Raw genomic sequence first — 15,847 nt, forward strand, 5'->3', positions numbered from 1 at the left:
CTTCAAAAAATAGATTTTCTTAAAAAACTTTTTAACACAGCATCTTTAGTATTCATAGTTTGAATACAATTAGGTCATTTTTTTAATTATTTTTTAAAAATGAACAATAAATGATATCTAATTTGTTATCTCTCTCTCTCTCTCTCTCTCTCTCTCTCTCTCTCTCTCTCTCTCTCTCTCTCTCTCTCTCTCTCTCTCTCTCTCTCTCTCTCTCTCTCACTATTACAAATTAGCATATGAAACATATAAGGTAAAATTCGTTATTATTGATGAATTACATATTGATTTGTTCCATCTGCATTCTATTTTAGTAAATGAAAGTATTTACAGAATACCTCCTAAAAATTTCTGTAAATAAAAAGTTATAGAAGGCATGTTCATGCCTTATTATTGGAATGTTCATTTATGTTTTATTATATTTTATTTTTTCACGAATTTAACGATTTTACAAAATTCAAAGTATAAAATCGTTAGAATATATTCGAATGAAATAATTGGAAATACTTTTTCGTTATTCGCTCTATCCTTTCATTACACTCTTTTAAAAATTTATCCAATAATCTATTTTGTATACGAGATCTGTCTAGAAAGTATACGACCTATGGGCACATCTTTGCATCTAGATATGCTATTACGAGTATTCGTCATTTAGGGGAAACGTTTGTAAGTGAACCTGTGTATAATTTGTATTCATACAAATACATATATAAATACAAAAATATACTCATAGATCAGATACTTTCCAGAAAAATCTCGTACATAACTTTTAAAGCACATGTTTAATCATGGCTTTATTATATCTTCTCCGAGAAATTGTTGAGAAAATACTTTCTCCATTAATCGAGTTTTATGTAATCAAATTTGATTTGTATATGTCGATCTTAAAATATCAACTTTGCGTTCATCCTTGTTGTTATACGATGCCATTTATCGTGCTTAATTCTTCTTACATTTTAATCAACATTTATTTGATATCATTTATCTAATCTTCTTAATGATGCTGCTTAATAGTCAACATAGAAGTTGTCCAGCTCTTATAATTTTTTGAATGGACTCGAAGTTGGCATCCTTCCAAGATGTCCAACTTGGGACTTGAAGTATACGAGCTAAAGTACGTTTTGCTTCAAATTCTATCAAATCCACGTTACTTCTTTCACGTGGCAAAAACTTTGAATTAAAGCTCAGCAGTTGTTTTAGGCAATTCTAGAGGTTTTGTATCTTCTGCTAGAAGAGCATTCAGGTCTATATCTTGAAAATTCATAGAATGTTGACTGGAACCTGTAAATTATTTTGGATTATTGCAATAGGAAAATATATTTCTGGTTGGCAGGCGAAAGAGTATAAGTCAAATTTTTTCCAGAACAGGAGTAGTATGCTAACGTATTCTACATTGCTATTCTTTGCTTATAGTTTTAATACTACAAGTTAATTTCATTTCTTTTCCACGTTTTTATTTGAGATTTTAATAATATATATCAAAAATACAGTATAATAATGGTAAAAAAGCAGTATAAGTTGAGTTATTCTATTTTATCCCTATTTTTTTAATTTACTCATATAGTACAAATACACTTATATTATTTAAACTATTAAACATTTTGTGACTTATAATATTGTGTACAGTATAACCACAAAGTTTAACTATCAAATATTCATATTTCACGTGCAAATATATTGCTTATATGACTTTAGTCAAAAGACTGAAAATTTTGGTCAAAATAATATATCTTCATTTTCAAAAGAAGAAGAATATTTTAAAATTTAGTTTAATGTATATTATATAAATCCAACGGGGCAAGAAAAGTTGTATATCAATTATCACATCCAAAATCTAACATTTTACTTACATTGCATTTTAAACATTATCATATATATTTTCTGCAAAACTAATAATTTTGATTTATAATCTTTGCACCTACTAAAGACACACAACACATACACTAATAAATATGATAATAGACTATTTTTTGGATTATGCTTTGTGGAAAGTATTTTTTAATTTAAACTGGATTTGATCTTACCAGCATGGGCAAGGAAAAGATCCTTAAGGAAGCCTAATTCTTTTGTAAGCATTTTTATCTTTTCCTCCAATAACTCATTTTCTCTTTTAAGTTGGTTTACACGTTCCAGAGTTTGTTGTGTACGTAATTTGCTTTTTACTCTTGATCGTTTTACAGCCTACAATGATATAAATGAAATTTATATTGTAATAGTATCAAAGAAAATAATTTTACTTTGAAAATAAAAACTATATTATGAAATATAGAAATAAATAAAAATAATTCTACCTGATTATTTCTATCACGGCGCCTTCTATAATCTTCATCATCTTCTTCTTCAGAAACTTGTCTTTTTTTCTTGTTACCAGAGTTGTTTTCTTTATTTTTCGGCGCCATCTAAAATATATATTTGAAAATGTTATTTCTGAAATGATGACTCTAAGTTGATAATTAATTACATATAACCATTAAAATTATTATGATGCTTGGTATTTACGCAATTACTTTACATGGTTCGATTTATTGGTCGATGAATAATAAATTAATCTAATTGTAAATACAGTTTTGAAGATAACATTTGGAAAATGATAGTAAACTTTCAAACTTTTCAAAAAGCTAAGAAATCGATCCTGATTTCTTTATACGATTTGAGTTAAGAGTAAATAATATCTCAAGCCGAAATCCATAGTGACAAAGCGCTACCTAGTAGTAAATTTTTAAAGTTTCGTTATTTAGAGCAAATCCAAATAAGATACGATGTAAGAATAATAGCAGCCACATAATTTCAGTAAAATCTTAAAATTTGGAAATATTATTTCTTCGTTAGACAGACGATAGGAATCTAAGAAATATTTATGATATTTATGTTTTTGTAATATATATTTTAGTACTTTATACTATATATAGTACTTTATATTATAGTAGTTTATAGTAATTTATATTCTTTAGTAGTATAATTATAGTAGTTTAGTATATTATAATAATTATATCTATTTATTTAGTATAACTATAACTTATATAAAACAAATAGTATAACTATAAGTTCAGAAATTTTATTACACATATTTTAATACTTTAATTTTTTGAAACTGACATTTTCGTTTGATACCAAATCCGTATAAACTCCTCCATATGAAAGAAAAAGTTTAAAATATGATTTTGTACGATTTATGTACTACCTCAACAGAATACGTTGGGTATTATTGTTGTCCCTTAAATATTGCGACACAACTTTAAATGCAGTAGAGACATTATTACGATGACACAATAATAAGATCGTGAGATTAATCGTAAACCATGTACAAAATTATACTGTTCCCAACAATATAATATTTATATTTTATGTTGCTATATTATATATTTTAATAATTAATTAAATATAATTAATTATTGCAGATATATATTATTTAATACATCTAATCACGTCATTAGTTATTACATTTAACAAGATGGTATGGTTTGATCGTACTACAAATATGCTTGTATTTTTTTGTTGCACGAATTATAATCAATATTTTAAATTTAGTATAATTAAAGAAATACTGAAAATAATAAACAGATCATGTTAACAATCTTTAAATCTGTTATACGAAATATCGAAGTACATGAAATTTTATTTATTATTATAATCTTTTTATGGGTGAGCTATAATAATTTAAAGCCGATACCGCTTCTACTTTTAAACCTTTTAACTCGTATGTCACGCTGGAAGAAAAGATAAGACAATACAAATTTGCTATAAAACTTGTATGTTACCTTTAAAGTGACAACAATTATCATATTTGTGTGTGTGACATATTTTTCAGTCGATTATTTTTATTTATTAGTTTAGTATCATTATTCCAATGCTAGCAACAAATAATTATCTTTTCGTTTCTCTTTCATATGCCAAACACGCTAGTAGACACACAACATTGAAAAAAATCGACTTCAAAGAGTTAATATATATTTGAAACATATATATATATTTGTACTTCATCTTTTGCAAAGTAGACAATCAAATATATGAATATGCATAAATAAAATTCTATATGAAATCCATACAAATATTATCCTGCGAATAATATCATCCATCATTTTTCATATATCACATATTCTGTATTCATTTCTGTGTTGTTTATTTCATATTTTCCACAATAACATTTTAAGATGCATTGTTTTCTTATCAGGGTCAATGTTTTTGGAACACGCAATAGATTTCAAAAATTCAATCGACAAAAACGAAAATCACACATTGTAAACATTGCTATAATTTCACTTACCTTTTTATTATTTTTTTCTATGATTTAAAAGTCTCTTATATTCAATATGATATCAACGCATATATTAAAAACTCAACACTATTAATCGCATATTGCACGTTACATTACGAGACGTCCCACGATACCATCCAGTTGGATAGGTCAAAGATGACGCAATGCAAGTGGCAGGTGATCCACAAATAGAATACACTGCCCTCTGACAAGAATTATTGGAGTTACAAAAACATAAAAAAAACAAAATAAGAAAAAAAAATAGAGAACTACTAAACAGCTTTACTTATTAATGAACACAATTCGATGGTCGAAAAAGTATTGTGTACGTATATATATATTTCCTCTATGCAGTAACAATATAAATTGATTTTTATAAAAATAAAATTCTCCAACTTTTTAGATATTGTTATTCTATAAAAATTATAACTACATTGTCACTACTTTTTACATGTTTCTTTACTAATTTGTATATAAGTTGCAATTTTATATATGTTAGGAAATGTATTGAAAGTTAAACCTTCTACAAAAATATTTCATAAAATAATTTATATAAACTTTTTGATATACAGCTATAAATATTATTCTAAAAGCATTTGAAATAGGACATTGCAAATATAAACAAAAATACTGATACAGGTGTAGAAAATAATTATGCATATACATATACATACAAAAAATTATATATATATATATATATATATATATAATATTACTTATTCGTTTTCGAAACTACTTCCTATCGTTAACAGAAGAACTGCTATTTCCACTCCGAGACTTTGAACTTGAACGAGATTGTGATTGTAATTTGGCAGGAGAACCTGATTTTTATCGAGATTTCAACTTAGACAAATTTCTTTATTGAATTGATTCAGATCTTGATCTAGATCTATTGTATGATTTAGATGGAGAGTGACATCGATTGTGATAGAGAAGGAGAATGAAATGAAGATTTAGATACTGAACGGGAGTGTGATGTGAATTTCGACGGTATCGAAAAATGAGGATGGGATCTTATGCTGGAACCACAAGAGATTGTCCTAGATGATGTACGCGAACCATTTTCATTTTTAGAACCAGCTAAAAAAGCATAATAATAATGATTAGATAAAAATTGTAAAGTTAAAAATATATATAACCTTTTTCTTTTGCTTTTTCAATTTCTTGTTACATTTCTTTTTCCTTCTCCTCCTCCTCTTCTTCTTCGTCCTCCTATCCGGGTGATTCTAATTGTTTTTTGCTGTATCTTTGCTTTTTGAATTCATTGACATTTTATGATCGATAACGCATAAATTGGGATCATTAATCGTATATTATTTGGCTTTTGATCAGCTTTCTGTCTGCGTTTACTAAGTTGTATGCGAGTTTCTAATTCATTATAGTACACCTGAAATTATGAATAGAGTAATTAAATAAGTACTTTAACAATTTCAGCAGAAATACTTCATCTGATGTACCCTATCTTATCGTATAACAAGGAAATAATTTTTCTCATATACCTTAAGAACTTTGCTTTTAATATTCCAATTATATTCTGTAGCTATTTTATATTCCTCTTCATCTGCATAATTAATACAAGCAATAAAATCACTTCTCCGCTTTTCTAATGTTTCTTCTAAAAGTAATAAATATACTAGAAATTGTTCACCACTCTCATCCATGATATTCCTATTCCTATGAAATTATATATTACAAAGATTTATTATTTATAAAATATGAACACACACTAAAAGTAAATTAAATTAAATAATGATAGATACAAAATCACTTACTGAATCATTGCTTGAGACATCTCTTCTATTTGAACAATAGTTTGAATGATAGAATGTCTTGTTAGTGCAGGATCGAAATCAAATATTATTTGACCATAAGGATATTTACATATCTATGAAAAAGAAAAGACATAATTATATTCCAATTTAATAAAATTTATTAAGAATCATTTTTATACTAGTAGATATATCTTAAAATCAGAATATACACATAAAATATCAACTGATACAACAATTGATTTGCTAATGTTTACTAACTGGTTTTTTTATTATCCTCAAATGTTTTCTCAATTGCTTTTACTTGACTTTTTATGTCCATATATAACATCTCTTTCTGTAAATCACACAAAAAATTAACATAAAAGATTGCAGATATATAAACATAAGTAAACTATTAGGTCAGTCCAAAAGTTCGTGAGCATTAGTAGCATGTATATATGTAGCAAAATGTGCACGAACTTTTGGACTGACCTGATACTTATTACATTTATATATAACCTTGAATTCTTCTTAATATTGTAACTAACTTTATTAGCTCTTTGTGGTTGAAATCTAATCTGCTCTGTAGAAATATATTCGGTACATTTAAACTAAGAAACATTTCTGGCATTACGTATAGACCTTTTTGAATCTTGTGGCTTAAAAAAATCTTCCAAAAGTATTTCATCAACAGGTTCTAACTGAGTATTAACATATCTGGCATAGGTATCTTTATTTATAAGATCTATTTCAATATCTAAATTATGTTCTATCAAAACTTCATATTTGTAGTTATTATTTGATATAATCCCACATCACTAAAACAGTTGAATTAAACAGTAGAATTATAGTTGTTATATGATTGTCATAAATGCATAAAATTTATATGTGATAAACTTTGAATCAAATAAAATTCAGGAAGTGTATTACAATATTTAATTCTACATATTAATTCAGATCTATAAACAAAAATAGTGTAACTGATACTAGTATGTGATTTGAAAAATAAACATTTGTGATTAATTCCTCCACTTGACCGTCTTTTTTGTGTTGGTCTCGCTATTATTTATCTCTTTCAAATATATTTCTATTAATCTGAATTGTCTGTACTATATTATCGAAATAAATAATACTTAAAGAAATTCGTTTTTTTTTAAATGTTGAAATAGAAAACGAGAAGATGTAAATAAATGTTATGTTTCTGTTAAGACATTAAATAATTTGATGTTGTAACTCAATGAAATCTAGTCGTAGTTGGTTCATACTTATTAATCCGAATTCTTGTCTAGTGTTTGGGTTTCATAAAATGTGTAATCATAAGTAGAGAATACATTAATTTTTGTTTTCCTACTTTTTATTTTTTATACTTATTCTACATTTTTTATCAGTTATTTTATTAGTTAAACTTGTCACATTTTTTAAAGTCACTTCTAATTTTAATTGAGAAGAATAAAACTTTTTCTTAACAAAATGATAAATATATTTGGTATCTATATAGGATTCAATAAAACAAAGTGTATAACTAAACTCATACAACTCAACAAGGAGACAAAAAAGTGTTTCCTATGTTGCTAGCAACCACAGGGACAAGAATTGCTGAAACGAGATCGTTAGACGAAATCCATCGCACGCTGATTGGCAACTAGCTCACGTTGGTCACACGATAGTGGTCACACTCTCCGCCAATCGCATTATCTCCGGTTAGCGCATAAATTTAACAGACGTTTAGCTGGATAAGGTTTTAAAGTTGTCCTTATTGTATTTGACTCTCCTCAATCCATTAAAATGACTTCTATAAAGGCCTGTCAGTGAAAATATTCACCGGCTATTTCTTGTACAAGATTCTGAAAACAGTCTGACTTTCTATTAAAAATTTTGAATGGATCTTCATACAGTTGATCAAGTGATTTCCTAAAGCAATCAACGTGTACAAACACATGCGAGCTTATATGCAATGTTTTATGCACAAAGTCTTTTTTCACAGTGATGAGTTGTGGATTTTGATTTGACATTTTATATATATGATTTTATAATGAGTTTCTTCATTGATGAAATATTCTGGTAATCCGAGTGTTTTTTCGAAAATCATCTCAGCCACAAAAATTTGAATTCTCTCCTTAAAAATTTATGAAATCCAAAAATTATTGTTGGGAAGATTTCGCACCAGTTTTTATTGTTATGATATCTAATAACAGTTTTAAAAGATCTATGCCATTTCTTAATGATGTCTTTGAATTTAGAATGATAAGCTGCTATGCATATATTTTTATTTCTGATATTTCGACAAGAAATTCGAAATGCATGATTTAAATTGAGCGCCTCTATCAGTTGTGATTAACGCCCGAGCTTCAAATTTTGCGGTTCAGGTATTAAAAAATGCATGTCCATACAGTGTCCGCTAATGTATCGGTGATTGGTCTTGCTAAGATGGTTTATTATGATTAAATAGTATTTGTTATCTTTAGATGAATAAAATGGATCAATAACATTAATGTGTATATGTTGAAAATGGATACTTGGAATGTGTCAATATGTATTAGAATATTATGATTACATTTATTGATTTTTAGTTTCTATTTAGCCATATACAATTGCAATTGATCATCTTCCGAGTTACACATTCTCTGAGATGTGACAAGAAATGTATAAAGTTGAATGGAGGATGATATTTGCAGAATGTTCAATGTCCTTCGTGAGTTTTTCTGAAACTTAAATTTCTGAATTGTTACAATCACGGCATATTTATTGCCTCTACTCTTGAAAGAGTATCTATTATAATATTATCATGGTCTGCAATGTATTATATACGACTTGTAAACTGGCTGTTAAAATCAAACTGTCAGAATAACCTTGGCCATGCCTTCGAAGATTTTTGTAAAAATGCGTTCATATAACGGTCGTAAATACTGTATTTAATTTAATTAGAGTTGATGAAAAAAATCATAATGATTGTCTGCCTGAGACATTAATCTGTTCAAGTGTTGCAATAATGGATACATCTGATGCATTCTTTTAAGCGGATGCAAGAAAAAGATCGCTTTTGTCAATTGCTTGTTGCAGCATTCGAAAGTTGTCTCAACATCTGAGATCCAAATGATCGACCTATTATCGTCTTCTTGACATCCACTAAAAAAGCGTTTAACGACACTTGCGCTTAGACTGTTTTGGGAATGAAACATCTGCGAAAATTTATCATACCGAGGAATCTACGAAGTTCTTTAATAGATCTCTCAAAGTATTTAATTGCTTCAACTATGGTTTCCATAGACATGGTTTAATCCAAAATATTTTAAAAAAGCTTAATTTTCTTTGAAAAAAATCTTGTAAAAATGATATTTTCCTGACAATAATTTATCCATAAAAATAAAGCTTTTTAAAAAATTCGAGAAAATTATGTCGCTTATACCTTCATCTTTAAAATGAGACCTTGTTCATCAAAATCCTGACTCAACAGCCTAGATTCGCTGTTGGCATAAACGTTGTTGTCATTTTTCATGAAAAAAAATCCGTATAATAACGCCCGTTGAATTTTGCGACAAAAAAGAAGCTGTTACCATCACTACTAATTTATATATAAATGCTTGAGTAAATTCTCTTTTTCGTAAAGTAGACAAGTACTTCCTGTTTTGTGTGCATAAACTTACGCTTATACTTTTGATCCATTTCAAACGCAAGGGAAAGCGTTTCGATAACATGGACCAGCCACGGTATTTTAATGAGCTTTCGATGAATTATTCTATTATTTTCTTAGGAATAATATATAATTTCTAAATAACTTTATAACTATTTAAATAGTATATATATAATATATATAGAGTACAATAAACTAATATTTAGACAGTACATTCGCTGTAGACAGTATATTAGTATATTTTCTTTACCCAGCTCGTAACATGCGTTAAATACAAAATAATTTGACTGATTTTGATTGTTATCGAACCAGTTTCGTTTTGCGGGTAAGTTAAGACAATTTATAATTTTATTTATTTTGCGTTCATAAATGACTGTCGGTTCTTCTTTCTTGGAGCAGGATAGTCGTTGCATAACAACTATGAAGACTTAAGGTAAGTATATTTTAATATCCAATATTTTTTCTATATTTTTCATAATTTCTTATTATAAAAATAATACTAATCATTTTGTGTTTGTTTTTCTGTTTCAGAATTCCATTACAATTGTGCGTGGAATGTGGGGAGATCCATTGTTCTGTACAGGTAAAATAGGAAGAAGAACACTTATGTACCTGTCAGTGGACACAGGCGTATGTGTTCGCGGGCATTCTACTGTGGATTAAGTCCTACTGTAGACTCCGTTTTAATGTTCGAAATTTCGAAAATACTTCCGGCCATAGTCGATAGAGATGACTTAAACTTCCGATGTGGGATGGTGGAGTCCATAAGTCGAGTTTCATCACCCTGCTGTTAGTCGAGAATCCTGAATCTCCAGAAGCGGCATGTTATCCCAGCTTTTAAAGTAGAGTCCGTGGATCTTCATATGCAGCAACTTCCTCAACTTCATGGTGAGATCTGGTTCAGTATTATTTGAAATATATCGAAATCTAAATCTAGATTATATAACATAAGTACTACCGGATAAATAGCTGCATATTTCAGTGCGTTTCTAAAATTTTTTCTTTCTTTTTCTAACTAAACTTAAAAGTACTTATATTATACATTACTAGTTATGCCTCTGTAGATAAGTTAATTTGATAGAATTATATTAGAATTAGAATTAGATAGAATTAGATTACTAAAATAATTTCTTAGGGAAACACTTAAATTTGAAACAATTTCAAATTTTTTTATTATTCTTATTCATTAATGATGATATATACATAATTATTAATAACTATTTAGATAGGTATAAGTTTTTAATAAGAGAAAACAAATTTATTTTCTCTATTAAGAATTTAGATTTTCCTTTAATTTTGTTTTCATTTTTAAATAATAATAATAGTAATAATATATAAGAGTAGAGTCACTGTTGTTGCTATTATTTTTTGTATGTTGTATTTTATATATCATGTATTCTATCGCAAATAATACAAGCTAATGTCTTTAAATACGCTTTAAGATTGTTCATTATACCTGGTTTTATAATGATCTACGCCATTAATAAGAACAATCGTAATTCTTGATCGATTTTGATGAACAAGGTTTCATTTTAAAAATGAAGGTTTAATCTAGGACCCTACTTTTTTGATTTTTTGAAAAAGATTTATTTTCTTTGAAAAAAAAATCGTGTTAAATAATGGTATTTTACCGAAAATAGTTTATGCACAAATAAAGTGCTTTCTCAAAAATTTAAAAAAACAGGATTCTAGATTAAATCTTCGTCTTTAAAATGAGATCTTGTTCATCAAAATTGGTCAAGAATTACTCTTGTTCTCATTGATGGCATAAATGGTGTTATCGACATTTTTCGCGAAGAAAAAGTTTTGTACTTTGGCACTCCTCGAAATTTCTTATTTTTGTAATTCATATGTGTATATCCGCAATATTGGATCCGTCATTTTGTTTGTCATAATTTTAACTTTTGATTCGTAATCAACGACTTTGAAAACCTTAATATACAAAGTCTCAATTAAACTAACAAATCCTTTCATATATTGGTCAAGTTTTTGAGATTTCGTACTACTATGGAATGCTTGAGAATCTATTCTACAATTTATTCACAATATTAAGTACGTGTATGATTCAAATATTGAAAATGCACATGTGTTTCTGACACGGTATTTTGACATATAAATATGTAGTATTCGTAATTGATATACCCTTTCTGTTGTACTGATTTACTTTTATCGGGTAAAAAAAATAAATAAAAAAGATATATTATATAACATACATTGATTAAAAAAATACTGTACCGTATTTGATTACAATTTTATTGAATAAAAGAATTAATAAAATTGAAGAGCAAAGTATGTTTTTATTGTAAAATTTATATAATTTTCTTATTAGCACGCACACACATAAGATATGTATTGTGATTTATAATGCGTAGGTTATAAATTTGTAAGAAAATATTTGTTATATTTTTAATACAATACAGGTTTGTAATTAATGTTTTTCCTTTTTTTCTGAAAATAAATAAAGATATTGAAACGGAAAAACTGTGCAATATTTTTTGTTTCGGTTTATCATACATTTATTACGAATTATTATTAACATTTATAGCATAACCTTACAATGTTATGTATTATTGGTATATACACAAGCACGGAACAGGAACGTACCGGAAGTAGACTGAGATCTACTAGGATAAGTATGAAAATAGATACAGTTTCACAGAATTGTCGTATAATGAAATTAAATATTCATAATATTGGATTGTATTGTAGCATTTAATAAGCTGCACATTTAACGAACATATATAATTTGTTAAATATATAAATGTAAGTATAAATATATTATATAATAACATTGATTCGTTTGTTGTACGAATTTGATCATGGAATCAAAGCATACCAAAGTACAATAGCCAGAAAAGGAAGAACAAGTAACGAGCAACGGAAGTAGAGTCTTCAAATTAGATGTCGCTCTTAAGTGACGGTTCATTAAACTATTTTACAAGCCGCCATAACTTTACAATATCTATGAAATTGTAAATTAGTCATTTCGCTCTAGTTAGTGTTTCGTTGTACAGGCAATATATTTTTAGTATATTAAATACTAACAATAAGTAAACTTATAAAAAATATAGTGTAGTATATTAATTAAATACTAAAGATATAGACTAAAATATATAAAAAAACTTTGAATTTACCACTAAAAATTGTAATTGGTTACAAGAATTCATGCGCCATGCTTTCTTGATTTTATAGTGTCAACAAATAATCTGTTTCACGTTCAGTCTTCAATTAAGATATTTTGTACATTTATATTGTATTAAATATATTTTGAAATAAGATGTCTTATCAGTTATATAGAAACACAACGTTAGGAAATACGTTACAAGAAAGTCTTGATGAATTGATTCAGGTATGTATACGTAAGAGATTCTTTATATTTAAGGTTAGGTATAATAAAATATTTTGTTACATCTTTAATATTGTTTTTTTTATGTATATTTTCATAATAAAAATATAAATAAAGTATAAATTAGGTTAGAAGTTAACAGCAACTGTAATAATAAAAATATTATTTTAGTATGGACAAATTACGCCACAACTTGCCATAAAGGTATTATTGCAATTTGACAAAGCTATCAACCAAGCACTTGCTACTAGAGTTAAATCACGACTTACATTTAAGGTAATAATAATTGTGATAATTGCTGTATTTTTTATAAGTATGTAATACTATAAATAAAGAATTTTTTTTATTTATATTTTAGGCAGGAAAATTAAATACCTACAGATTTTGTGATAATGTTTGGACATTTATGCTTAATGATGTTGAATTTCGAGAGGTTCAAGAGATTGCTGTAGTGGATAAAGTAAAAATAGTTGCTTGTGATGGTAAAAGTAAGTAGGTTAATAATTTAACTAACTTTTCCAAATTCTTTTTACTAAAACGTATTTCAAATTTTTTCAGCATTAGATGCAGATGCAGCAGCAAAACGATAGCGATTATTAGATTATCTCATATTTATAAGAAACGTTTGCTATTGCTTTCTAAGTACTATAAATAATATATATATATATATATATATATATATATATATATATATATATATATATATATAAAATTTTTACAATAGCAAATATTTGAAGAAAATACAATGCAAATGCAAAATATGCATAAACTTCTCTTACTTCCTTACCGTCAACATTATAAAAAGATTAAATTGTTACAAATTACAATAATTTATTAATAAGTAAATACACTATATTTATGCTAAGAAGTATGGTACCTATACTTGTTATTGTAAGAGTTAACGCTTCTCTAATATTTCTATTATATGGTATTATATCCGATACATAAAGAGCAAGTATATTTATAATGTACTGACCATCTGAAAAGAAACAAGGTACCACATTAATAACAGCCAATCCAGCTGAAAACATTGTGATATATTTACAAAGTAGAACTAGAGATTCAGGAATGCTAGGATTTAAAAAACTGTATTTAGGAACCCAATCTGATACATCGACTGTTCTGTAAATATCAGCTGGATGCCCAAAAAATAACACATCTTTTCCCATCTTACGTTTTATGTGTACGATCTGTAAAAGCATTGTAAAAACATTAAAGTATAGAATATTTTTTAAAAAACTTATAATAAACTAGATATTACATACCTTAGTTACATTATCTAAAGAAGGTTTTATACAATGTGTATCTTGAGAGGAACACTCATGGCTTGCTTGGCAATAGTTTTGAGACTGATTGATCATGGTTCTTGCTGGAAGACAGGAATGTGGTGGTAAATGGAGAGGTGCACCCTGTGGCCCTTCTATGTATTCAAAGCATAAACTTCCAGTTGTCTCGCTATCTAAAGTGCAACAATTTACTACTCCATTATTTCTTTGAATAGATGGTACTGATTCGTCATATTCCTAAATGAAATCAAAGTTATTAGTAAACAGAAATTAAATTTTTTATATTGTTGAATATTCTTGTAGTACCTGAATAAAAGATTGTTTAACACAATATCCAGGAGCAGGCTGATGAATAATATTTAATATACATTGGTACCAGTCTTCATTATGTTTAATGGGACAATTATTTACTTTATATATTATATCATGTTCTAAAAGACCTGTTTGACCTCTTACAGGTGAATTCTACAAATTAAATAATTATTTGCGTAAAAGTGTAACATTTCTATATTTATCATTTTATTTCTTTTAACTCACAGGTAAAATGTTTTTTACATAGACTCCACTATAAAGATTATAAAGAGGAGCCCAGAACCATGTTGAAAGCACAAGAATTACTGCAGCTAAAGCTGCAAGAATTATGTTGTGCCAAACTCCTGCACATGTAATTCTCAATTGATTACGTAATGGCAATGATATAAATTGTTCATTATTTATGTTGACATAAGCTATTGGTATAGTAAAAGCTAATAATATTCCTATGCCATATAACTGTACATCTTCTCTGACTGCAGCTAATGCATGACCAAGTTCATGAACTATGGTACAGACTACCAGTGTTACTGTATAATATCCAATTTCATTAAATGGCATATCAATTCCAGGCAACTGTAATTGATAAAAAAATAAAATTGCAATTATGTATAAACATAAGTAATAGTATCAAATGAAAATAAACAATAAATTAATTATATTTTTGTAATACCATTGGTTCCAGTAATATAGCTGTATTTTTATTATCTGTAAATGGTCCAGCAATCCATATATTAAATGTTACTCTTAAAATTGCAATCATTACAACTGGCAAAATAATAATACTTATTATGGCTCCAACATTGAACCATGTTGTCCAAAATTTGGAGCGATCCATGCCCCATTTGATTATTTTGCGATTGAATACAGTAGTAAACCATTTTATTCGCATTAACTGAACTTCTAATCCAGTATTTTTTAAAAAATATATGTATGGAAAATGTGAACAGGTCTAAACAAATATATGAATTATGTATCAATTTTATTAAAATATTTCATAATGATATTTATACATTTTACCTTGAAAATTGTGTCGAAAAAAAATAACGAACAATGTATAAGACCAATTACGATCAATACATTTAAAATATCCATTCTTTAATTTATTAAATGTTTCGATTTTCAATATCAAAGTATAAATCTTATTTCAAGGAGCTTTAAAACAATTACATTTTTTTACTTGCTGAAATTCATAGCGTTTTATGCAACTTTATATGAAAGGTTTACTAACCTGACAAGTTATGTCAACACAATGTTCAGACATGTTCA

The 15,847-nt window shown here is 27.2% G+C and overlaps 3 protein-coding genes and 1 pseudogene across 5 annotated transcripts; 1 reads left to right on the plus strand and 3 right to left on the minus strand.

Annotated features, from left to right (window-relative positions):
- Window positions 1-114: 114 nt before the first annotated feature.
- LOC124422009 (CCAAT/enhancer-binding protein gamma-like) lies at window positions 115-4,407 on the minus strand. Of its 2 annotated transcripts, none has more exons than XM_046957868.1 (4): window positions 4,262-4,407; window positions 2,289-2,396; window positions 2,022-2,178; window positions 115-1,278 (listed from the first exon to the last, which is right to left on the minus strand). In XM_046957868.1, the coding sequence occupies exons 2-4, from the start codon at window positions 2,394-2,396 to the stop codon at window positions 1,175-1,177; spliced, it is 369 nt and encodes a 122-aa protein (XP_046813824.1). In that variant the 5' UTR covers window positions 4,262-4,407; the 3' UTR covers window positions 115-1,174. The 2 variants fall into 2 exon arrangements, with proteins under 2 accessions (XP_046813824.1, XP_046813825.1); XM_046957869.1 differs by lacking the exon at window positions 4,262-4,407 and adding an exon at window positions 2,510-2,672.
- Window positions 4,408-4,514: 107 nt separating this feature from the next.
- On the minus strand, window positions 4,515-8,015 carry LOC124422188 (annotated as a pseudogene).
- A 4,582-nt stretch (window positions 8,016-12,597) lies between these two features.
- LOC124422010 (transcription initiation factor IIA subunit 2) lies at window positions 12,598-13,842 on the plus strand. The gene is made up of 4 exons (XM_046957870.1): window positions 12,598-12,983; window positions 13,152-13,256; window positions 13,339-13,468; window positions 13,539-13,842. Exons 1-4 carry the CDS (start codon window positions 12,912-12,914, stop codon window positions 13,568-13,570), a joined length of 339 nt encoding a protein of 112 aa, XP_046813826.1. The 5' UTR covers window positions 12,598-12,911; the 3' UTR covers window positions 13,571-13,842.
- Window positions 13,787-15,826, minus strand: LOC124422003 (membrane-bound transcription factor site-2 protease). Of its 2 annotated transcripts, XM_046957861.1 has the most exons (7): window positions 15,599-15,826; window positions 15,365-15,530; window positions 15,252-15,286; window positions 14,804-15,154; window positions 14,573-14,731; window positions 14,246-14,503; window positions 13,787-14,170 (listed from the first exon to the last, which is right to left on the minus strand). In XM_046957861.1, exons 1-7 carry the CDS (start codon window positions 15,671-15,673, stop codon window positions 13,802-13,804), a joined length of 1,413 nt encoding a protein of 470 aa, XP_046813817.1. In that variant the 5' UTR covers window positions 15,674-15,826; the 3' UTR covers window positions 13,787-13,801. The 2 variants fall into 2 exon arrangements, with proteins under 2 accessions (XP_046813817.1, XP_046813816.1); XM_046957860.1 differs by having other exon boundaries at window positions 15,252-15,530.
- Between the last annotated feature and the right edge of the window lie 21 nt (window positions 15,827-15,847).

The sequence above is a fragment of the Vespa crabro genome, chromosome 2 (assembly GCF_910589235.1).
Source record: "Vespa crabro chromosome 2, iyVesCrab1.2, whole genome shotgun sequence".
Lineage (NCBI taxonomy): Eukaryota > Metazoa > Arthropoda > Insecta > Hymenoptera > Vespidae > Vespa > Vespa crabro.